Source organism: Ischnura elegans, chromosome 12 (assembly GCF_921293095.1).
Source record: "Ischnura elegans chromosome 12, ioIscEleg1.1, whole genome shotgun sequence".
Lineage (NCBI taxonomy): Eukaryota > Metazoa > Arthropoda > Insecta > Odonata > Coenagrionidae > Ischnura > Ischnura elegans.
In genome coordinates, this window is record NC_060257.1 from 55,874,710 (window position 1) to 55,899,642 (window position 24,933).

At 37.3% G+C, this 24,933-nt stretch overlaps 1 protein-coding gene across 2 annotated transcripts in view; it reads right to left on the reverse strand.

The window, feature by feature from the left end:
• The window catches only part of LOC124168830 (60 kDa SS-A/Ro ribonucleoprotein-like), a 34,301-nt gene extending 12,122 nt beyond the window's left edge, over nt 1–22,179 (reverse strand). The window contains exons 1-9 of one of the 2 annotated variants that reach the window (XM_046547159.1): nt 22,072–22,179; nt 21,055–21,367; nt 17,793–18,057; nt 16,078–16,233; nt 15,153–15,415; nt 11,131–11,351; nt 8,212–8,323; nt 7,992–8,099; nt 5,866–6,108 (exon numbers count right to left, since the gene is read on the reverse strand). In XM_046547159.1, coding sequence (XP_046403115.1) covers nt 5,866–6,108; nt 7,992–8,099; nt 8,212–8,323; nt 11,131–11,351; nt 15,153–15,415; nt 16,078–16,233; nt 17,793–18,057; nt 21,055–21,351 — 1,665 coding nt within the window. In that variant the 5' untranslated portion in view covers nt 21,352–21,367; nt 22,072–22,179. Of the gene's footprint in view, nt 1–5,865; nt 6,109–7,991; nt 8,100–8,211; nt 8,324–11,130; nt 11,352–15,152; nt 15,416–16,077; nt 16,234–17,792; nt 18,058–21,054; nt 21,368–21,832; nt 21,999–22,071 lie in introns of those variants that run through there. The other variant, XM_046547160.1, reaches the window with a different exon arrangement.
• Between the last annotated feature and the right edge of the window lie 2,754 nt (nt 22,180–24,933).

Here is a 24,933-nt window from a genome sequence, read left to right on the forward strand (position 1 = left end):
TAGATAGAAACGTTATTATCCACATTGATTGTTTTCCTACAAGAGACGTTTTATCATTTCTCAACGTGGTTAAGTATTGGTTCGCTAGCGTGAATTCCCAAAAAATGACACGCAAAAACCTGTACCGTCACCTCATTTAGTTTTCGTGTTCCTTTCTCCGCCGTATTGAAAGTTAGGCAAAGGATCATTGACATAGAGAAAAGATTTTCTTAGTTTTAGCACAAACAAATAGTCGCGCCATAATCGTAAATAAATATAGTGTGGAAAGAGCAAAGAAATTAATTTCAATTGAAAAGTCAGCTGAGAAGAAGAGAGACAATTATAAGCGCGGCACCATTTTCCCGATAGTGGAAGATACTTCTTCCGCCTCTCTCCGGTTAATAACTTCCCCCCGTTGCAGGTAAAGATGAACCATGCCCTACTCCACAATCGGGGAACGTTCCCAGTGGGTGGGGTGAATAAGAGTGGGATGGGGATTGCCTGAGGGAAGAAGTGTGGTAAGCACAAGGACTGGTGAAGGGGGCAGGACAAAGAAGGGTGGGGAAATGGCCTTCAGCTCTGCCTCAGTCTACTTTTGGGGGCCGTATTTTTTTGCGACGCACACAAGCTCAGTCTCCTTAGGGAGGGAGTGAATGGGAAATGCTGGGGAAGGAGGGGTTTGGGATGCGTAAGGTGGGTGTCAGCAAGATCAGTCAAAGGCGGCAGGAGGGAAGGGACGGCTTTGGAAAGACAGAACCCCAGCATGGGAGAACGGGGAAGCGCGTGAGAAGAAAGTTCATGGTTAGACTAGGAAGTGCGTCTTCATTACGAGAAGCCTAAAATATAAATTGGCGGTAAATAGAGCCCAGTACTTAAGATATTTAAGTTGCTCATTCACAAAGGCCAATATATACACGAAAAGATATTATGGCGCGGATTGCATGTATCAACGTCCATTTCGGGATGTTATTAATTTCTGTTCCCATTTATAAAAGTAGCAAATAGATTTGAAAGAATGATAATCATGAATAAAAATATCTAAATCGATATCCAAACGCACATGAGCAAAATAGATGAATGTATACATAACGATCCATCGCAAGTAATACCGCTCAAGCTTCTTCCGGCATAGGACTTTAAAATTCTGGATAATGCCTAGGTCCAAGGGCTGGGACTTGCTAGTCGAGTTCGGGGGTAAAAAGAGGACTCGAACATTAGCCAATTTTAGATCTTCCACGTATTTATGAACGGTGGCATTATCCATTATTAAAACAATTTTGCTGTTCTCTCCAGCAATTTTTCTCTGTAGACGTATAACCGTTTGCTGGAAAATTTCTCGGGTCATCCAGCTGTTTTTATTTGCATGGTAAAAATAGGGGAGGGCTTCCAATTTTACATGTTTTAAGCACCGTGGCCTTTCAAATTTCCCAATGACAGCGGGCTTATTTTGTCCGTGCCCGTTTGGTTGACGCACAGCCCCACAGTAACACGCACTTTACTCTTTTTCCCCCCATGGCACCTTTTTCCTTTGAAACCCAGGGTTGCGTCAGGTAATGCATTAAAAAATAGCCCAGTTTCAGGGGCCAGCGAGGGTGAGCTCATCGAGGAAAGGGTCCCGGATTAGGCACCCTTCGAAGTGCTTCGGCGAAAAGTAGTCAAGTAGTCTTCGAAGTACGTTCACAGCAGTGCAAAGGGTTAATTAGGGGTGTACGAAATACTCCGCGGGACCTTCCTGACATGTTAAACTACGAATTATTGTCGATGCTATGTTTAAGAACAGGCACGTAAATAGGGGCATAATGTCAGCCGCGATATTTTAACTTAACTCCTACTCCCCCTATATTCCCACAGTGAGGTTTTTGGCGACCCATTTCTCTCCAAAGTTGCATTATCATTTACGATTTCGCACTTTTGATGGACCACAGTTGGAAGCGCTGATATTGTAGCTACTTACGCCGGCGTAACTAGTTTTGTTGACAAAATTTTCGCCATAGTTCGTATAAACGAATGCCATTTGCTCCTAGGGACCGAGCCGAGGTTCGTAAATTCAAAAAATTTCGTATAATCGAAACTTCGTATAATCGAATAGCGCCATGTATTTAGCATAGGCTTTTCACTGGGACCGCAATATCACTTCGTATAATCGAAAACTTCGTAAAATCCTGCTTCCTAAAATCAAGAGTTTACTGTATTGAGGCACAAATCGTATCTTGGGACCAGCTTTTGTATGCCATCGTCAAAGAAGCTTGCCGCCTGATTAGACAACCACTGCTTCACGGTCGTTTTCACTTCGTCATCATCGGAATGGCGCTGTCCCGCCATTAAGGGTGTGTTGCTGGTCGATTTTTTGACTCGCGGCGACACAATCAATGCAACAGCGTACTAAGCGAGCTTCTTTGACGATGGCATACAAAAGCTGGTCCCAAGATACGATAAATGCCTCAATAGTAATGGGAATTATGTAGAAAAGTAGAGTAAAGTATGGCCTTTCAAGTGAATAAATTATTTTTGAAAAAAATTAATTGTTGTTTTTTTATGTCAAAACGGTACTTACTTTAAAAACACGCCTCGTATAAATGCCTATTGTGCCCTAATAGGCACAAGAAAACAGCTTTACGAAGTGCCTGACATTCGCATATGGACATGCTACTTTAAAGGGGTTGGAATTAAAATCAGCTGTGAAGGATAACAACAGAGAGTAAAAATCTGGCAGCTATGGTTTACTCTTGATATTTTTGATCCAGGAGGGACTTTCACTCTCACGATCTGGCTTTGTATTTTCTTCGCTAGTAAGAGGATTGTGCAAATCCCATTTCATATCCTAAGTATTTTTCTCAATACAGGCGATCCTCGACTGTCGTACAATTCACACTTTCGTACGTTCCAAATTGACACCTTTTAGGGACACAAAATAGTTGCTTTGTAAAAGCTGCCAGTGCCCGGGGCCCTTACTTGGCTTTCGTATGCTAAATTCATACTTTTGAACATTTGTATGTAATTTCCTTAAATTCCCACGATTTTTTTGCGCATCCCAACATTCGACTGTTTTTTATTCAAGGTGATTTTTTGTGAGAGACACTGCCTGCTATAGGATCCTTTATTTATCAATAAAAGAAGAAAGCTGTACTTCAGCCTTCATTGGAGAGATTTTTCTAAAAAGTTTAGCAGACACCATGAAACATCATTCAATAAAATTAATAAATAAAAGTGCTTCTTTCTAGTTTTGTTTTTCCGTTTGAGTGCCGTTTATTCATGTACGACATGCAAAAGATCCACAGAGAAAAAAATCATCCGCCTTCACCAGGATTCGAACCCGGATCCCCCGATTTCCGGTCGAGTGCTTTAGCCAGTTAAGCTACTGAGGCGTCATTCTTCCCTGTGGATATTTGTGGACATTGTTTCTGTATTGTGTGGAGAATGATTTTGGAGAATGGATGATGATGATGATGATTTTTTATCTGTGGATCTTTCGCACGAATGTGCATTGCGGGTGACTCCCGTACAAGTTATTACCACGGCAAGTCCCAGAATACTTTAAAAAATAATGTACGACATGTTCAGCAACAATATTTCATGAAATATCCGAATTCTTTATGTCTTTTGTCTTTTAAGAATAACATGCGAAAGATAGGCGACATGAGATTCGCTGGGACGAGATGTCACCCAGTGAGGAATTTTGATGCAAAAATTATTATGTATCAAGAGTGAGGGCTCAACAATGGCATTTCGTCATGCTTCTTGATGTCATTTTATTTATAGTGGATATTACAAGTGGAATGTCAACTTAAACACCAAAAAGAAGTTTCACTCTGTACTCCGAGGAATTCTTATTTATTTTAACTTTTCCTTACATTTTATGCCAATTTTTGAAATAAAATACATATTGCGAGGAATTTTATTAATTTTTCATTCAAGATTGGTTAATAAAAATAAAATCTGAGTAAAAAAATAAGGTTTTTATAATGTATTTTTCGCTCTTTTGGAACATAACCCCTGATAAGTATGGAGCTCAATGGTTCGACTATTGTACATTCGACTTCTGTAGAGTCAACTTTCATACATTTGAATTCCGTACTTTCGTTACACATTTTCAGGAATGCATTTTGTGCAAAAGTCAAGGACCCTCTGTACCTATGAAGTATATGAGAAAAAAAAACAACGAACAATGGACTACCACTGTATTGTTAGCAGTCTTAAACTGGTCTAAAGCCTGGGACAACTACATTAATGTCAGTGCGATCTTAGATTCTCCCAGCGTATCAAATGCAGAAAGGTTTCTCCGGTTTTCCACCAGATAGTTAGCTCCACGTCTCCCAAGGTTTCGAAGAAAGACTTGCTCTTCACGCTCAGGGGATCTTATGAATGCATTCCCTCAAACCATCACGAGACATGGAGCTAATTACCATGTGGAAAACCCAAGAAACTTTTCTTGTATCTTCCAAACGTTCAATGGCATCTTCCTCCTGTCTGATTGACTGAGCTACAACCTCCAAAGATCTCAAGTTGTGCTGCCTAGCCATTTTTCGAATCTTTACACAACAAAAGCAAAAGGGAGGTTACGTTATACACGCACTAGTATATATATGTAAATATATAAATAGGGGGTCAATATACACCCATTACTTACCCAAAAAGTGCAAACAACACGAAAATAAAAAAACTTTAAAATGACGAAAACTATACGCAAACGGTATCGTGGGGTGAAAAAACACCCTGGACGCACTTCAAACATTCACTGCACAAGCCTCCACGTGCTACTGATGCTGCAAGTGTGCTCCCTCCACTCTCAGACCTTGAAACTGAATTATTGCTACGGTCCGGGGTCGTGAACGTAAGGAGTTTCTTTTTGCCGAGTTATAAACCGGTTTGGGGTGTTTTTTCACCCCGTGTTACCATTCTAGGGTTAATACAACGTCTGACTACAACCTCTTCAACGTTTATGTGTTTAACCATTAGACTGTGGAACATTTTTACACATATAGCATGCTGGCCATGGGAAAAACGCTTTTAACCCTTAACCAGTGACGTGAAATATTTGTTACACTACCAGTGACGTGCGTTCTTGGAGACCGCAATAAATCAAAAATTCATAAAATGTTGCAACGCCATTGTTATTGTTTTGTTTAATTTTTCTTTGAATGCTTAACTATTCTTAAACTTATATTAAAATTTTTACACTCCCAATACGAACCAATTTGTCATTAAAAATTGTGATTTGAAGCAAGCCCAAAAAACTGATGTCCAAAACACTTACCTAAGTTATAATTATTCTATTTATGCATCAGTATGTCGCCAGATTAAAAAAAAGCCTTAAATGTTAAAGTTGGAGAAATAAGTAGCTATGAAATTTATCCAGCTTATTCCTTTCTTGATGCTTTCTCATGCTAGTGACGTACGGTCTCACAGACCGCTAATCGAATTGAAATTCAAATTTACAAAATTTAATAAAAGGAACATTAATTTTTAAGAGTGGGATGTCCTTGTTATGCAAAAATATGAAGCTAATGAGAATTATAGATATTTTGAAATATTAATTTTGAAAATATTCATAATTTTAGAAATGCAGCGGTCTCTCACACCGCACGTCACCGGTTAAGGGTTAAACATTTGACTATTGCACGACTACCTAAAGTAGTTTCCCCAAACTTTTGTTGCTACCCCCACATATTTCTCGCACTAATGTCATTAGAAAATACAGTTTTCATTGATATGTATACTGACACTAAAATCTGAAAGACAACTGAAAATGGTGGAAATTGCAACTGGCAATACACTAAAATGCTATGGAAAGTCACAACCAATACATATGCAAAAGATAATCACAATAAAGCAATCCAAAAATTGAAATGGAAGTCATTCCTCAAAAAGAAAATTTATTGCAATCACCTGCATTATTTCACGAGCACAGTTAGGCAGTGAAGAACCAGCACTCCGCAGTTTTTTGCATGGCTTCCCTTCCGCAGGAACACTGTACGCTGTGACAGCTCCTTCAGCTTCAGCTGCCTCAATGCACATGTAAATGAGGGCAGCTGCCTCAAAGCTCACCACATACGGATTAATCAAGCATCTAACCTTTTCCAAGATGTTTCCCAATCCTATAGCAAACCGCTTTCCAGAAGGCTTCATGTTCTACAGAAAATTTGAAAGGCAGAAGTATTAAATATATATCCTTTAATCAAACTACCAGAAATAAAACCTGAAAATAATAATAATAATAAATAAATTGTTTTATTACTCCAAAAAAATAAAAAGTTCAGAATAGAATTAACTACATAAAAAGGAGTAACTTTAGGTAGCCATTAAGGACAACCTGTTTTATGGATACCATCATTTACAAAGGGTCATGCTGACATAGAAACATTTTAGGCACAGCATTTGAATTGAAGTAAGTACGTACATGTATTATATGGTATTATATCAAAGAAAATATCCTCCATACTTTGCATTATAAACAACCAAGACTGTATATTTTTCATAATTGCGTTATTATTTTTTGATTACAGACATGAATCAGGTAATAAGTTATACACTTTGGGCCTATAAACAAGAAACGTTTATACAGGGTATGTTAGGTCTTGGTAAAGTAATACAGTGAGTCCTCGTTCTACGTCACCCCGTTTAACGTCATTTCGCGATAACGTCATCTCGTGATAACGTCACGAAAATTTTGAGACCGTCATTCGTTTATCGCATTTACGCTTCGCGATAACGGCAAGTCTTTTAAATTTCGCGCGAAAAAAAAGGCGAAGCGGCGGGCGTTGCAGGTTGTTCGTGTGGGCGGTAATACAGTCAGTCTAAACGAAGTGTAAAACAGTGTGCTTATTGTTAATTGCGATTACGGTTTTAACAAATTTTCTGCTAAATGAATTCTTAGGTAGGTGCGCAAGGTTTTACTTGACATAATGGTTTTCAGGAACCCAAAAAGTGATTTCAAGGAATTTTTCCGTGTAGAACTCGGGAGTTTTTGTCGTCACTTTTTTTGCAGAGTTCACAATAATTTTGGTTCCCGTAACTGCGACGATGTTTCAGCAATGATGATGCCCAGGCTACGCTCGCTCGGGCGACCACCATAGCGAAGCCGAAAAGCAAATGCTGGAAGATACAAAAATGGAGAAGGATTTACGTCACTGCTGCTATTGTCGTCGATGAAGACAGGAACTCGTATTTATGCGATAGTTTGGCATTCCCACCGTAAAAAATGCCCCAGATATGATACGCTAACATTTTTTTCGCGCAGGAATTGTGAGGTCTAGGAGCCGATATTCACTTTTTACATTGCTTCTTATGGCATATTATGCTTCGATTAACGTCATTTCGATTATCGTCACATTTTTCAGGAACGGCAAGTGACGTTAAACGAGGACTCACTGTATTTACATCAGGGAGTTCAAGACAATGCAGAATAATAAATAAGTGACGGGAAGTCGAGGAGGCAAGTGAAGGAGTTATGATTAAAAAAATGCACGAAAAGGAGAAAAGAAGGACAAAAGTAGGGAAATAAAGATGGCAGGCAGTGGAGACTAGGCAGTTTCAAGGTGTTAAAAGATGAACCAATAATTTGTAAGGGGCCAGGAAGGAATCGGGCAGGAGAGCCCAGGAATTAATCATACAGCCCAAAAATCTGAAAAAAAAGTAATGAGACAGATCGCAAGTCCATGCTTGCGGCCATAAGAGTAGGCAGATGTCTAAATATTGGTGTTGCTTACACTAAGGTTAATTTCTTATTTAAAGAAAGAGTTACTCTACTTAAATGATTGAAAACATTTTTCTCATTTATGAGTTAAATAATAATAAGTATTAATCCTTCAGCAAGGAGGTAAACGTTTTAAGTGTTTGTATAATGGCAAAGGTTTATTGAATTTTTTTAAATAAAAAAGGAAAATGTGGAAGGGAGTAGTTCACAATTCTTCAATACACCAGAAAAAAAACAAATATTTAATAACCCTGCTACAATGATAACATTACAAGCATTCAACACAGAACACATTTTTTTTCATGCTTAACAATCTTACCTTCACAGTTCCAAGCAAAAGTTTGCTCATCAATTCCAATACTTTCCCATTAGGCTTCGGTACACCACGAGGGATGCCAGAATTTTTTTGTTCACCACTGGTTTGGCTCTATAAGAAAGAAGTTAACACCACCATACATAAGAAAACCATTTTTTTTTTTCAGTTCAACAGCAACTCAACGTCTGACCGTCAATGCATACTGTAAATTGAAGGTACAAACCGGATTTGTTTTTATGGCAGGATCTGAAGGCTGAGAAGCAGGCTCAGAGCTTTCTTTCAGTAAAGCATGGGTTCTGAACCACAATTTTGATGGCAAAACTTCACAATGTCGCCTGAAAGGAGTGAGAAATGACAAAGCTAAATATATGAAGTCATTCATTACAGGTTCAAACTACTACACAGTCAATCAATAAATATACATAGTAAAATGCACACCAGTCATAAGAAACTCGTCCACCGTAAGTGGACGAATTTATTATGTTTTCATAACTTTGTGTTTATGTTTTCTTTGTATATCCTTACATGTGCCTGTTTTGTCAAAGCAAACCCTTCCCATTTTCTTCAAAACTCTACCTACCATGATCACCTCACCCGTTCTAGAAATAACATCCATTCAAACCAATATTCCAGCTCTCTCTGCCTAAAAGGTCCCTACCACTCTGCCTCGATCCTTTACAATAAAGTTCCCGATGAAATAAAAAATAGCAAATCACCTTCCGAATTAAAAAAGAGACTAAAAATCCTCCTAGCTGAAAAATGCTATTACAGTATTAATGAATACCTGGAGGATGCATTATAAAGGAAATTTTCTAGATGGCAACTTAAATGCCTATATTTTTCCAATCTTTCTGTTAGTATTTTTATAACCCTCTCGGCTCTGTTTCTAATGTTTGTACATATAGTGAAATGATTATCTTGATAATTCTCAAGAACCTGGAAAATTTTCAATCATGTATGTATATTGGTATGTAATTATCTGTAAATCTCATATTGACTTTAGCCTTGCAGATGTATAATTTGCCAATGGTGAAATAAATTTATTATTATTATTATTATTAATGGCCCACTGTACTACATTTTAGAATAGGTCTTCAGGAGAGGAAATGAATTGCCGAATAAAAAATATAGGGTGCCCTTTAAAAAAGACATACCGATGTTCATATCTTTGTAAATAACAAAGCTACAAGGAAGGCAATCATGCTGATTAATGTCCCCTTGATGGCTAATGAACATTTGCATGACACATTTTTGAATTTGCATCTGGACAAAAAGTTATTTCTGGTGGTCAAGGTGGTGGTATTTTCTGTATTTCCCAGGCGATTACTAGCTAAATTCATGTATACATTTACACTTGTGTAGGAAAAGACTTTACAATATGGGAAGGCATTTAACTTCTATTCTGAGCCATCCATTGATTTTATAGGATGTCCAGCCAAAGCAGAAAAATTCATGCATAATTCCTGGTTTTCCAGGGAAATGTTTACAAAATTCCAGGTTAATTTTATGTGATTACTGCAATGGATAGGAATTTTAAAACACCCATATTTACTTCAATACTTTTAAATAATATTACGTCTATGTATTTACAAGGACAAAGAATAGGTTAGCTAACACATATTGTATGTGAAATTTAAATCTATTCAATGCAAGCCAAGAATCTGCTTCGATCACCTAGGTAGATGTTGACGTCACCTGGAATTCTATTCTTCGTGTTTCTGAATCTTACTTGAGTGAGTGCTACACATTATGATTCTGCTGTCCTGTTGGGCATTCCATGTCTTGATGAGGCTGTAAAATTTCTACTGAGCTACTAAAATTATGACAAACATTTTAGGCCAGAAAATGGGTAATGAACTGGTTAAATTTCAGGTGAAATGAATTTGAGATTCCAGGTTGGAGCGAAAATTATAATAAATAATTAATGCATAATTCAAGAGTCTAAAAATTCACCCAAAATTCCTGATTCTTCCAGTTTTCCTGGTCAATGGACAACCTGATAAAGCAGAAGTCGCTCTTGGAGTATTTGTAATCTCTATGTCCACTAAGTTACTAGTTTATAATGAAGTCACGAGGTGCTTACTATGTACTGATTGGAATTTATAATGAACAAAGTGAGTTTTGAAGCAGGCGATTACTAATGCTATACACATAAAGATTACAGCAACACCAAGACAAAATTACAACCATAAATGTTTAGTAAGAGGTTTTCAAATACGAATTCTCAATATGGTTGTTTCCTACTTTTTTATGGCCTAAATCGAAAGATTATCACTCCTGGAGTACGTATTTCACACTTTTAGATCATTAAATGATGATATCTTTTTTTTGCGATTAAATGAAAAGTGAAAATTTTAAAGCGCGCAAAAATGCGACAGCTAAGTATGAATGCTGGGAAAAGCCTGAGTGACGTCTGGCTGCTACTGTGAGAGGCCACCTGGGTGTGAGGCTATGAACGCCGCTAAGATACAGGCTGCTTGCTGCAGAACATGGCGGTAGCATAGAGTACCCTGGTAGCAGGTATTGCTTGGCTTAAATAAGGATTATTAATACCCTATCAAACCAAGGAAACTTTCCAACCATTGACAGTTTTTATAGGTGATTATTTAGAGATGTTTCCCTGAGCTCTGTGCCTCGTGCATGCATTAGTAACTTCAGACAATGTAAAAGTCCTATCTACTCGTATAGAAACTAGGTCCCTGAGATATCACGTGGAGTGGCATCGCAAGGCACCAATCTGGCCTTTTTCAAATCAGGTTAAAATTGACCATTGAAATTTGTCTAAACTGGGATTTTTAAAACCAAACAATTTGTACATTATGAATACAGTAATGGTGGGTAACGAATCGCAATCAACGCCTTTCATTTTCTTTGATGAAGAAAACTACCCTATTGGGAGATGATTACTTATTCATTAAATGGTTATTTGTTTTAGAGTTCTTCAGCTTATATTAGATAAAATACCTTCCAGAATACAATAAAAAAATATTACTATATTTAAAGAATGATATACTGTAATGCAGAATACACAAATTTGTCTCCATAATTTGCTCAGTATTGAGTAAATATTTTCTTACACAATTGACAAAACAAAATGATGGTAATACTTTTTTTCTCCCATGGTAGGGTACACACTGCTTACCTGCGATAAGTTTGCATTGAAATGAGCACCAATGCTGGACTGATGGGAGGAAAAATCTTCTTATCAGACCCCGGAGAGAGCATCTCAATAGCATTTTTCAGATTAACTAAAATAATCCTGGTGAGCTCACATACATTTTTGGTAATTCTGTTCAATCTCAAAATAGGGAGATAAACAATAAGCTGCCTAATGGTCATATTATCCAGCGCAACCTCCCAAATCTACAGGAAAAGGAGAAAATAATTATTTACACTATTATGTAAAACTAAAGATATTTAAATCGCTATTCTAAATATAGCTTTTTAACATACAGGCATCCCCCGAGTTACGTAAGAGATGCGTTTCGGCAGACTCTGCGTAAGTCGAAATTTACGTAAGTCGAACCTTTGCGTTAGTGCTTCAGAGATTTCGATCGGCGCGGTGAAATTCTCAGCGGAGAAATGCACGGTAAATTCTCAGTGAAGTTTCATTCAATTCACTGCGATATTCATGAACTCTACCGCTTTCTTACGTTATTAGATACAAAATCGATAAACATTAATATAGTCTGAGAGTTGCATCTCAAGCATTGCCAATCAAAATGCGTAATATTATTCCCAGAGTTGACCGATCGCGTGGATTCGGGAAAGCACGGTATCTCAACGCTAAATTACTAAACTGAATACTTAAATTGATTCATTATGTTATACTGCGATCTAAGGGCCCAAAGAATGCATTGTCTACCTACCTATAATCATTATATCTTCTGCCTTTTATACATAACATTGATCGATGAATCTGGTGGTTTCACTGTCACAGTTAATACACGTAGGAGGAGTGTCTAGGATTACGAGCAAATAACACACAAAAAAATACCAGTAAATAACTATATTCTTAGATACATTCACACACACATACACTCAATCTTTCATGCACGGAAACATACTTTCATTCTCTCATATCTCAATAAAATAACGTGAAAATATCATCATTTGAATATTTACTTCGCTGGAAACATCGAAGAGTATTTCCAAAGCACGAAGCTAATTAAAAGTGAGCTTTTATTCTGCCAACTCCGTCATTAACGTGCAACAAAGTTAGTGGGGAAAAGCTTTCAATGACGCAATATTCATTTACAGATGCACACAATATGAGAGAACGAGAAAATTCAGCTTAATAAAATCTTCCGCCAGAAACATGAAATCAATTACGCAATTAATATCGTGTGTCAACTTTTTCTTAACTTTTTCGCGGCATTCATTGCCAACACTCAAAATTTCAATGCCGTTACGTGGGTACTAAACAATTCTTTTCCGCAATAAAGATTTCTGCTTGAACTTCATTTTCTTTTAATTCCACAGATGGAATTGTCCAAACTTAAGAATACAATTTTTAAATAGTTGAAAGTCGGAGTTCGGGTGTGCATGCTATTTAACAAGTTGTATCGTACAGGAATGAGCGCAACCACATCCATCGCTAGAACTGCAAATTTTCACGTTGATTGCTGACTTGGGATTTATAAGCGATTTTTCTGCAGAAATTAATGAAAATTCCTTCGAGGAATGACAAATATGGGTCACTTCGTTATTTTTAGCACGTAAAAAACTCGATAACTAATCGATATTTTTTCTACCATAGGTTGTACGAGCGAATATCTACTTCTTCGCGCTCGCATTCGAAAATTAACGTAATCATTTGAAATACGGTTATCACTTACGTAAGTACGGATTTACGTAAGTCGAGACATACGTAACTCGGGGGATGCCTGTATGTATCAATTTGATAAGTCTCTTTTACTCTAGCAGCATAGATCACACAGGCAATGAGGTATCTGGCTTGGTGAAAATTTTTTATACATTATTCACGTTAGTTTAAATTTATTTGGACAATCGTGAATTCATTTAAGTGCATAGTTCCATCCATCTTGAAGTATGCCTTGCTGACTTGGGCACCCAGTTATGCTTATTAATATAACAAACTTTGAGGTGCTCAACACAAATTTTTCAGATAAGCTACTTTCAAGTTGGCCAGCACGTGCACCAGATAATGACAATTGCCAATGAATTATGCTTGCTTTAAACATTCCTTCAATAGAATCCTTTCACAGATATAGTACCATGGTGCCTATTTTTAAAATTTAGAGTAATCTTCTCCAGTTTTGGAAGCAGGAGGATACGTTTATTTGTAAAGGAATAACTAAAAACTTACATTCATGAAGAACTGTGGAAGAATCCAACTCCTACACAATTTTCACAACCTTGAGCCCAGTACATAGGCTTCAAAGACTTGAGAACACACCACTATCTGATATTCGGAACACACTTCCATTACAATTATTCGATGACTTCCCAAACTAATTTACAAGAACATCTCTACATCCCACAATAACCTCCAGTCGAGTTCAAAAGTTTAGGACAAATTTTTGATGCCACTATGCATCTCAAGAAAAATTCCTCTTCTCCTTTTGCAGTCCTTGGTTACGCACCGTATATAGTGTGCTCGTGAGTGAATATTCATGCATTCAGTGAGAGACATTACTTTATTCAAGTACCAATGGAAAGAGGATTATATTTTTCTCTAATCAAATGATAAATTTTACTGTGAAATATGCACTGCGCTAATTTTTCAAAATAATTTACATGACATACATCTATGCAATTGTTTAACCTGCTTATATTATCTCAACAAATAAATAATTCCACAAAATTAAATTCAACGCTACCTCTGGGTTACTTTTGAGTTTTTGAATTGAATGAAAAAAAGTTTCATTAATTTCAATAGACTTTCAACAATCAACTTTTATGTGGTAAAATAATTATTCATACTAACTTTTCAAAATAATTTAAATGGTATGAACCTATGCATGCAATTGCTTAATCTACCCATCTAAAAAAAATTATTTCACAAATTGAAATTCGAGGCTACTTCCAAGTTTGTTTTTGGAGTAACTGACAGTCCATACATACCCCTATTCAAGAAGTTAAAAATTTCACCCTAACCCTGTGTACCTAATGTTAACCATTCTTCACATTAAAAAAAAACAATAAAAATGATTATTACCTCACCTCAGCTGTTCACCAATACTCCCCCAGAAAATAAGATAATCTGCACCAACCATTTGTATGAACTAGGAAATCAGCTATAGGGCCTAAACATATGGGACTACAAATTTACAATAAACTTGTCTTACAAATAAAAAAGTTCACAACTGACACGGATTTCATAGATAAAGTAATGGTATTTCTCCTCTTAAAATTGTATTGCTCATTAACGAATTTCTATGCAATGAGAACTTTTTAATATACATGTCTTCTTGTATTTTGAATTCATATGTTCACTATTTAATTTGTCCATTTTCAATTTTAATGCTTCCACATTTTCTATTGAAATGCTTTTTATATATTGCTTTTTGATCCTTCAGCAAATAAAGTACTATTATTACTATTAACAGACATTTTCTTATCAATAATAGCTGATGACTATAATTGGATTTCTTACAGTAAGAAAACTTTATGGGAAGGGAGGGGCCTAAACAGCACCATAAAAGCCAATATTAAGGCCGCTTTACACGGTACACGAAATTGCGCAGGTTAGAGCTGCATTAATTTCTAAAATGGCGTGGAATTGCGCGAATGCATGAACGAAATTAGAACAGGGGCTATTTTGCCGTCTCGCGTCCACGCATTCTCGCATGTGTTCTAGCAATTCACAGCTTTACACGATGCAATTTTGATTGTGCCTTCGCACGTACATCAGATTGCGCAATTCCGTGTACTATGTAAGACGGCCTTTAGGAATAAAATCAAAGTTTAACACTCGAATGACAGAAAGACCGATTTCGGTGATGACATGCCATCCTTCTAGGCAAAATAACATTTTTTCCTAAAATATTCACAAGGCAGATACCTGACTTCACCAACCTAAAGATCTTTAAAGTGCATTAAAAGTCACAAAAGGCCAAATTCATTAAAAGAAATTGGTGAATAGAGTGAGGAGACAAATTCCACTGTCTCATTCTGTTGTACTAATTTTAAAGGGCATACCTTTGGGGCCATCAGCATCGAGTCTTCACAGTGGTCGATAGTAAACTTATGGGCTTTGATAAGTTCAACTGCTTCGAGGACCTCAGGGCAATCCACATCGCTTCCTTTAGGAATTTTAAGTTTCCGTAACTTTGTGGCAGCTTGCAAGTACTTTAGCACACTCTCACCCTCCATTTTCAGTGGGTCATCGTTGGGAATATCATTAAAAACTTCCTGTGCCTTTTCAATACCAAACAAGCAATGGGCAATCACAATGTGATGAACTGAAAGGAAAAGCAATTCCATCAAAAGCTAAATCAATAACTTATACGAGCTAATGTGTAAAACAAAAGACATTTTGTCCATTAATTTCTCCAATCTACGCCTATCTTTTTGACTAAATCAAGACCATAGGTTAATCATAAAGAAAGAACCAATATTTGACATTTCACTGTCAAGAGAGGGTCACATTCAAGATGTTGCAGAGACGGGCATTTTAAAAAAGTTTCAATGAGTTTGGCAAAACGATAGTCATTTTTGACTATTGTTTACCTGGCAATGGCACTACACATTTTTCAGCCACAAAAGAAGTCATCTAAATGCACATGTAAATGTTGTTGAGCATTTGAAACATTAAATTAGCAATTGCAAATTACAGTAAGTCCTCGACGTATGAACAAGATGTGTTCGAAGACGCGTGTCCCGCTGTGTTGCACCACCAGTTTCATCGGCCAACTCCAAAGGTAGTGGAATAGGGTAGTTTCCTTCATCAAAGAAAACGAAAGGCATTGATTGCAATTCGTTACTCACCATTGGCTCGCGAGGAAAAAACTTCTTAGCGCTTTTTGGATGCGGTCTAATATAGGAACTCGTGATTTATTGGTGAACCGATAAAGGTTTAACTTAACTACAAGAATGAAACAGAGAAATGAGATTTGAAACCAACCTGCGTGCTTGGGTTTGATGTGAACTTGTTTCATCAAATCCTTGTGTGACCAAAGATGACGCTGCCTCACTCGAGTAATGTTTTCTGCCAACTCCATAGATCCACAGCGATCGAGATACCACGATTTGACTGCTCGCCGCATTCCTCCTCCCCACCCTTGAGAGTAAAGAAAAACAAGATTCACAGTTAATTGGGTAATCTTCACAGCTTTTAACTCCGACTCACACACAGCTAGCTACCACCTAAAAGGCAGATTGGTGAGGGTAGAGCTCATCCTACAGGAAATATAAGTGCACGAACTTCACCCATTCACAGCAGAGGGGCGAGTTCCTTAACTGATACCTATCATGATGCACAAAGGTTAAGAAAAGACTTGGCTGTTTCACAAAATAAAATATATTTGCGACCGGTTTCGATACAGCATATCATCATCTGATCTGTATCGAAACCGGTCGCAAATATATTTTATTTTGTGAAACAGCTAAGTCTTTTCTTAGCTTTAGTGCATCATTAAGGAGTTTCACCATGTTATGCCAACCACCATCGCATTTATTTTGATACCTATCAGTTTAGGAACTAGCCCCTCTATCTGCATCTTATCTACATCTATCTTATGTCCCTCTATCTACATCTATCTTAACACAGTCTATCACATTGACACTTGCATCAGCAAAATTTTATGGAGTGTAAAAGCATATTGAGTTAGTAGTGCTTGTATGACTATGATTAGCAGCACAGAATTAGCAACTATAACTAAATTCATTCAGAAAAGCATATATGTACATTTTATTGATATTTAATTCCAATTCAGAAAATGTGGAATAAATTTAACCGCAAACTTAAACCTCATGCTCACCAAACTTATGTAGCAATTTTATGCTGCTGACAGAGGGATAATGAAATCATTTATATTTTCACTTTTTCTCCAATTTGTTGCCCAGTAATATAAAACTCATCAAACTATAGGAAAGAAAAGATTTCATGGCCTACAAAATTATAAATACGGGAAAAGATAATGAAATACATATTATATTGAACTTCTATACATCCAAAACACAAACAAATCTTAATTAATTCTATAAAGAAGAAATACAGCCACAATTCTCTTTCACTAATGTGTAAAGAATATGATGGATATAAGCACTTAGATTTTTCAAGAGGTAAATGTAGTTTTAAATTGATTGTGAATTTAACAACTTTTATTTCTTTAATTTACCTATCTAGTCCAACGTAATGATTCCTTGTGACCTTGTGATTCATGCAATTCTATTGAGATTATTTTGGATTGTGATGTTTTACTGCACTATTAAGGCCATTTTACACGGGGCATGGCATTGCGCAAGTTAGAGCTGCATCGATTTCTAAAATGGCACGAAATTGTGCGAATGCATGAACGAAATTAGAACGGGCTATTTTGCCGTCTTGCATCCACGCATTCTCGCATGTGTTCTAGCAATTCACCGCTTTACACGACGCAATTTTGATTGCGCCTTAGCATGTACATCAGATTGCGCAATAATGTGCCCCGTGTAAAACAGCCTTTAGAAAGATTTAACTTACATTTTTCTGACCAAATATAACTTTTATACCTTAAGTAAAAATGTTTTTCTCAATAACAATAGAAGAAAAATTACAAACAAGGTAAAAGCTCCTAAGGAAAAAGTCTATAAGCAATTAACGGTTGCCCTAGTGAAAATAAAAAAACGTATACTGACCTCTCTTTCTAGGAGTAAGTGCCATTGCATATTTAATGAACAGCAGAAGATCTTCTGGTGTTTCAAGCTGCTTGACAAGCGAGTAAGCAGCAGGTTGAGCAGGCCCTTTGGCCCGAGCACAGGCGGCCAAAACAAACAAGGCAGCTGGACGGCAAGCACTTTTGTTGTTCAAAAGTATCTCCTTGACCAAACTGACTATATTAGGAGAAGGCCAACCATCCTTTGGCACAGCTTTGTTCTCCTTATTTTTTATTAAACTATCCTCCTGTAACAACACAATCAAATTCCTCGTTAGCTCTTTCAAAGGTGCACATAAGACAAAGTATTAAATTCAAGAATCATTCCAGCAATATATTACTTCCTACATTCTTGGCATTTAAGAGGTGTGTTAAAAAAATAAAGGGAATTTTTAAAATTCAAAGGTTTGGACAGTCTCACTGTCAAATTGTTTTATTATTAGGTGCGCAACTAAGTTCTCACTGTTTTCTAAATAAAAATGCAACTTAATTGTGAAAAAATGGTTACAAAAGAGTCATTCACAGTATTGCCCATCGCTAGATATAACTTTCCCCTATGATTGCGGTACAGCTCGAATACTATAACAGTAAAAGTGCGCATCTTTTGAGGCTATACACGAATCAGGCCATTTTTTGATTTCTTCAAATTAGCGCAACTGCTGATTAACCAGACTGTGTGCCACCGAACGGAACAAGTAGTGATGGGGCTGCACAATATCTGGCGAATGTAGCCGGTGGGTAAGGACTTCCCATTCCACCGTTATGAGGTGTTTTAACGAATTTGGTAGCATGAGGTGGAGCGTTCTCAAGCTGTAAAATCACTTTGTCGAATCATAAGGAACTCAAGTTCCTCTCTATTACCTAAAATGGCTTGGTGGGTAACTCCTAATGCACAAGCAAGCTCTTCTTGGTGGTCATCAACATTGAATTGACCACCTTGGTGGCAATGATACCAATTACAGCACGTTGTTTAACTTACAGCACGTTGTTTAACTTACAGAAGCATCTTTGTAAACTTTTTGGAGCTGTAGATGCACTTCAGTCGCCATTTCCTTCAAGTAAAATGAACGTTTGAACCTCGATGGCCCAGATTTTAATTAAATTTCCTGCAAGGGAATGTATTCATTTACCTCAAACTAACCATACTTCAACACCATTTTGTGAAAAATAATTTCATGTGAAATTAATGTCTATTTAACACTAGAATGCCAAAGGGTGGTATTTTGACACCCTACACGAACATTTTTTTCAAAGCTGGCTTTTAAAGAGTGTTGTAGAATAAAATATTTCGTGACTTTTAATCAATTTTAGGGCTTAATAAGACAACAGTGTTAGGGATACTCCCGTCTTTTTTCTGTCTTAAAAATTCAAATTTACCTTGAATGCAGGAGGGTGTCATTTTGACACCCAGTATATTTTATCATTAATTCTTTTGGTTTAGGTGTTTCGTGGTATGCAGTTTGATAATTATTAGCCAAATTAGTATTTTAGACTAGTATATTACCTTCACGATTGTTTGTTTTACATAATTTCTATAAATAACAGCTGTTTATCATTTTTTCAAAAATTTATTAGCTCGTAAAGTAAGTATATTCCGCTCTATTTGCAAATGATTTTCCTTGAAACCAGCCAAATTTTGACATTTATTTGCCGTGAAACAGAAGTGTAGTGAAGTGCGCAACAATGCAGTTGGCTTCTGCCGAGACTATGTGTTCGGCTGCCAGGCACGGAGTTTGGCAGACTGGGCCGCTGGCGTGTCACGACCAGTCGAGACGTGCTTCTCGACTTGCATCGGCAGTTTGGTCTTGATAATGGCACTGTATAGACGTGTTACGTCAGAGAATATTATTGCAATACTAAATGATATTCCTGCCTTTGATGCCTTGAATTGAGTGAATGGACATCTAGCTTTGTTTGGAAACAGCAGTTCGTCAATGGTTGTGTGTGGTCCAGGCTATGGTTAATATGACACAGCAATTGAATTCAATGTAAATATCACTAGACACTCGCGTATAATATACACTCGAGAATACAACGCACTAAAAAACGCGATGGCCAAGTATGAATGCTGGGAAAAGCCAGTGTGACGTCAATATGGTTCCAGCTGCCCCTACGCAAGGCCACCTTGATGCAAGGCTATGAGCGCCACTACAATGCAGGCTGCTAGCAGGTAGCACTTGGCTTAAATAAAGATTTTTAATACTCTATTAAACGAAGCAAACTTTCCGACCATAAGCAATTTTAATAGCTGATTTATTAAGAAATGTTTCCCTGAGCTCTGTGCCACATACGTGCATTGGTAATCTCAGACGATGTAAAACTCCTGACTACTCGTATAGCATCTGGGTCCCTGTGACAACACGTGGAGTGGCATCACATGGCCTTTTTCAAATGAGGTTAAAATTGACCATTGACATTCGTCTAAACTGGGATTTCTAAAACCAAATAATTTTTATATTACGAATACACTAATGGTGGGAAACAATTTGCAATCAATTCCTTTTTTTCTTTAATGAAGGAAATTACCCTATTACGTACATGTCATAGGCATCAATCATGAACTAGGGGCTATATAATTGCTGTATTCAGTTTCTTCATTGTATGTGAGTGTATGAGAGAGACAATGAATTTAACAGCTATGACATTTACATAATTGATCTATAGGTGTCATTAAAGTGATCTTAACAAAGGACCGTAAGGGAGGCACAACCAAACCTATTCAATGAATAAAAACTATGTGAGGACCTGCTACAAAGCACCCCAAAGCAATCAGGATCTACAAGTCTTACAAAATAGACAGAACTTGAACTCAGGTGCTCAAGGTGGAAAGCCAACACCAAATTCACTACACCAGCCCAATCATGAACTGTCCAAGTCCATGAAATGGTCCAAGACTTAAGGCCTGTTTACACGGTACATTAACACGTACAATTAATGTACGTTTGCGTGACTGATTTTTGTGGACCGGAACATGTACGAATGCATGAACCAAATTAGAACAGGTTCTATTTTCTGTGCATGCATTCGCACAATTTGGGTGGTTACATGGTGCATTTTGGCGTTCATTCTCATGTTCAAACATTTAGACATTAACCCGTACGTTTTAATATACCGTGTAAACAGGCCTTTAAAGAGTTGTAACATTAGCATTGTAATGATATTTTACTACATTTAGGGTAATTATTTAGAATATAGCAGTTCACTGCGAAACCCGAAAGTAATTTGGATGAAGAATAAAATATTACCAAAGTCTCCACACCAGTGTCCTTATTCGCCTTCAGATATTCTTCAAGCATCTCATCGGAGAAAAGCCCCAAGTCCCATGCCTTGAGGCAGTTGAAATCAAGGTGTGATACAACTGGAAATCCTAGGGGATTATCGGCTTGGGCGCGGTAGACCCCGGATTCCTTACCAAGGTATAAAAATCTTTGAATGTTAGTCGGAACCACTGTGCTGATGTGCAGTTTACTGATTTCGGCACTCAATCCATCGACCGTCTGCTCCTCGTTCGTCGTCGTATTATTTTCGGTCCCGTCCCCCATCTCAGAAGACAGCACACTGAAATAAGAGAAGAAATCAAAATTTGCGATTCCTTATAGAGGAAGGCAAATTAACACCGAAGTACCCTTCGAACTCCAAGCATGCATTTTCAATCGGGCGCGTATTTACAATTCTCCCCCGTGACATCACCCTCCTCTTTGCCCATAGAAGGATAGGGAATATCCGAGGACGATAACCCGTGATTCGACAACGAGCAAGCCCTGTTTTCCATGGGACATGGCCCATAAAGCACCGAACTTGGATGGGATAGGTGCTAATTCCGTTGCTGCCAAAGGACTTTATGATAATCAACTGTCATCCCAGTACTTAGAGAAAGGGACATTGAGACATTAATTTTCAAGCAAAAAAGTTGTATAAAAATCGTTAAAACACAGGCATAACATGAGCACGAATTATGGAGTCAAAATAATGGAAAAGACTGCATGGATGCACTTAGAAATCCATATGACGTGGGATGCCCACCCTTGGAAAAAAAAAAGAACGTATCCTCTGCCAGCATTTATGGAAAAGTGTCTTCCTCAAATCATCGTCGAAGGACCATTATCTACAGGAATTAATAAAGACAATAAGAACATGCATTACTGTAACCCTACATGCTGCCACAAACACAAAGAGAACACTCCATCGTCACACAACACACACGTAGAAATTTTCATGGATTAACTACAAGTTTTAAATGTATTTTACGGTAAAAATCTTACAGGTATTAGAAGATATTCCCGTAATTCCCTCCAAGACCTCACAATGCGAGTAGCAAACGTCTATCAACGTGAAAACGGAATGAGTTGAATTGCAGCGCGATGAGACGACGCATATTGGAACTACCACACGTAAACACTAGCCAGGAATTTTGAATGCATCATTTGGCGACTCATTATTTCATATATCACTAAATTGATGCAAATACCCTGATGATGGATTTCCACAGTACAAATTAAATATTTATTTGTTATATTTCAGAAAAATATGGGCTCACTTGCTTTTAAATCAAGAAAATGAAGCAAATAAATTAATCAAGTAAAATCATGGGTTACACAATAAAATTATAACAGGCCTTCTTTTGGGGCAAACATTTCCAAGCAGTTTATTTTCTTGAAGCTGTTATAAAAACAACATCCGTGGGGATGAAAATACTATGGAAAATCAAGTATCCCGTATCCCAACTGCGCGGTTAGTAGTCGAAGAGCAATGGCACAGAGTACTCTGTGGCAATGGTAATGCGTGTTGCGCAAAAAAAGAGAATAACTCCAACGGCTCCTAGGGGTAGTTAATGGTTGATTATTTTTTAATTAATTCTGATAAAAACTGCAGGGAATTGATTCTCTCATCGAAATTTCGGGAGTAGGTATTTATAAGAAAACTCTTTACTAAAAGAGCAATGCTCTCATTTTCCTTTTTTTTCAGTTTTTTCGTTTTTAAGCTAATTTCATTTATATAGTTCTTACACAATTTTAGCCTGGTATACCATTTGACCAGTGGCTATATTTAGTCCCCAATACCCATAAATTAGAAGCATATCTCAAAAATTTTTAAAAAATTATCAAATGAAAACTCTACGGGTAATTTTTTTTCGTACGCCAAACGTCTATCACCTACTCCTTGTGCAGAAACGCAAAAGGGAATTTTTCATAAAGAATCTCAAATGTAAATAAAATAACTTTAATTAATTCAGAAATAACAATAAACAAGGAACATTTTACGACAAAAATAGAACATATTTGAACGTAGCTGTTTAAAGCGCTATATTTCCCACGAATGACAGGGGAGTATTTTTTATTATAATTTCAATTCATATGACTTAGCCAATTACGATAAAAGTTGCCCAAACAGCCAGCAACCGCTATTTAGTGACCATCTCCAAAAGCGGACAGTTTTCTATGGAACCGAACGTATTTCCCTTTTTTCCCTTCAACGGCCACCTACCATATTTCTTTCGGTCATCAGCCAATCCTAAAGCGACACGTTTGGCGACTCCTCTCCGCTTTCCTAAAAATTCTACGCTACATAGATCAGTGAAAGAGGGGCAGATACTTAATTTCTGGACATGCTGCTTCCTAGAGAAATCGTATTGGAAAGGAGCTCACCTTCCGCTTCATAACTTGCGACCATACTCTTGCAATACACTACTCTCATTAAATGTATGAAGTATATTAGAATACCATAGTATACATATATTAAAACAAAAATGCTATTTACTGAAAGTTAAAACAACATACTAACGCACACATACCAGTACCTAGGCACGTGACCATAAATTTATTAGGGGGTGTGCTATGTGACGTACGTGAGTAGCCTATACTGATTACTTGTGAATTCACATGCAAAAATGGAGTGTCAGAGCAAGGGCGTACCCAGGATCGAAACTAGGGGGGGCAAACTGGTTGTTCCAGTTGTAGGTAAGATTTAAGCATGGAAAAGGTGAATGAAATCATAATTTTAAGGAAACTGTAGCAGCTCTTTATTAGTTTTTAAAATTATTTGCTAGAAAAAATATTATTCTTCTTAAGGAAATTTGTGATTTTTGCTTCTGAGGGGGTAGGGCAGCTGCCCCCTCCTCCCCCTCGCTGGGTACGCCCATATTTCAGAGGATAGATTCCCCTGGGCTAGTGTGCTCTTCAGCAGACGCATAGCGGAAAGACGTTATGAGGCTAAAAATTTCGGGGGTTGGAGACCCCACAGTCCCTTCCCCCTATCTACGCGCCGACTCGTCCCAGAATACCTTACACACATTGGCGGATTAATACTTGGGTACCTGCCCCCAAGACGCTTAAAAATAGACAACATTTTTAATACGATAATCATTACCTTCATTTTGTTTTTGTGTATTCCGGAGCCTCAACCATTTGACTTCATATTTATAACTTTCATAGTGAGATTAAGAGAATATTTCATATGGTAATTTTTGCATCATTTTTTTGATCTCAAGTATGAGAGGATTTTTTCTGTCATACCCTAGTGACCTCCCAGAAAAAAAATCCTGCATACGCCCTTGCTTATATCTGAAACCTTCCAGTCATCGGTCATCTCTTTGAGAGCCTACTTTAATTTTCCTCTTTTTAAGGCCGTATTTTTTTAGGAGAGTATTGTAAGTGATCATGATAAGGGCAATTTTGAACAGTAAGCAGAAGAGGTACGTTGTGGTTCTATACCCGAACAGGAAGAGGTTCGTTAACCAATTTTATGTTATTTTCGATTGTGATACAACTAAGAAATAAAGAGACCAAAAATCTTCAGTTTTGAGATACGGCTACTACGTCTCAAATTATTGACGACGAATAATAGACGGCCTTGACCCTTCCGCAGATAAGCTGATGTCATGAACTCATGTCGAGCGAGTCTCCGCTTCTATTTAACCTGACTGTACTATCGTTTTCAATGATAAGTAGACATCCACGAGCAGTGGCGCAGCGAGGGGAGGGGAGGGAAAAGTATTATATATTACAAATGTATTTTTTATTTTAGGAAGGGTAAATACCAAAATCTGACTTAAAAATACAATATAAAAGATATATTCAGGATGTGTATTTGAAATACCAAACATAAATTAAAAAATGTATTTCAAA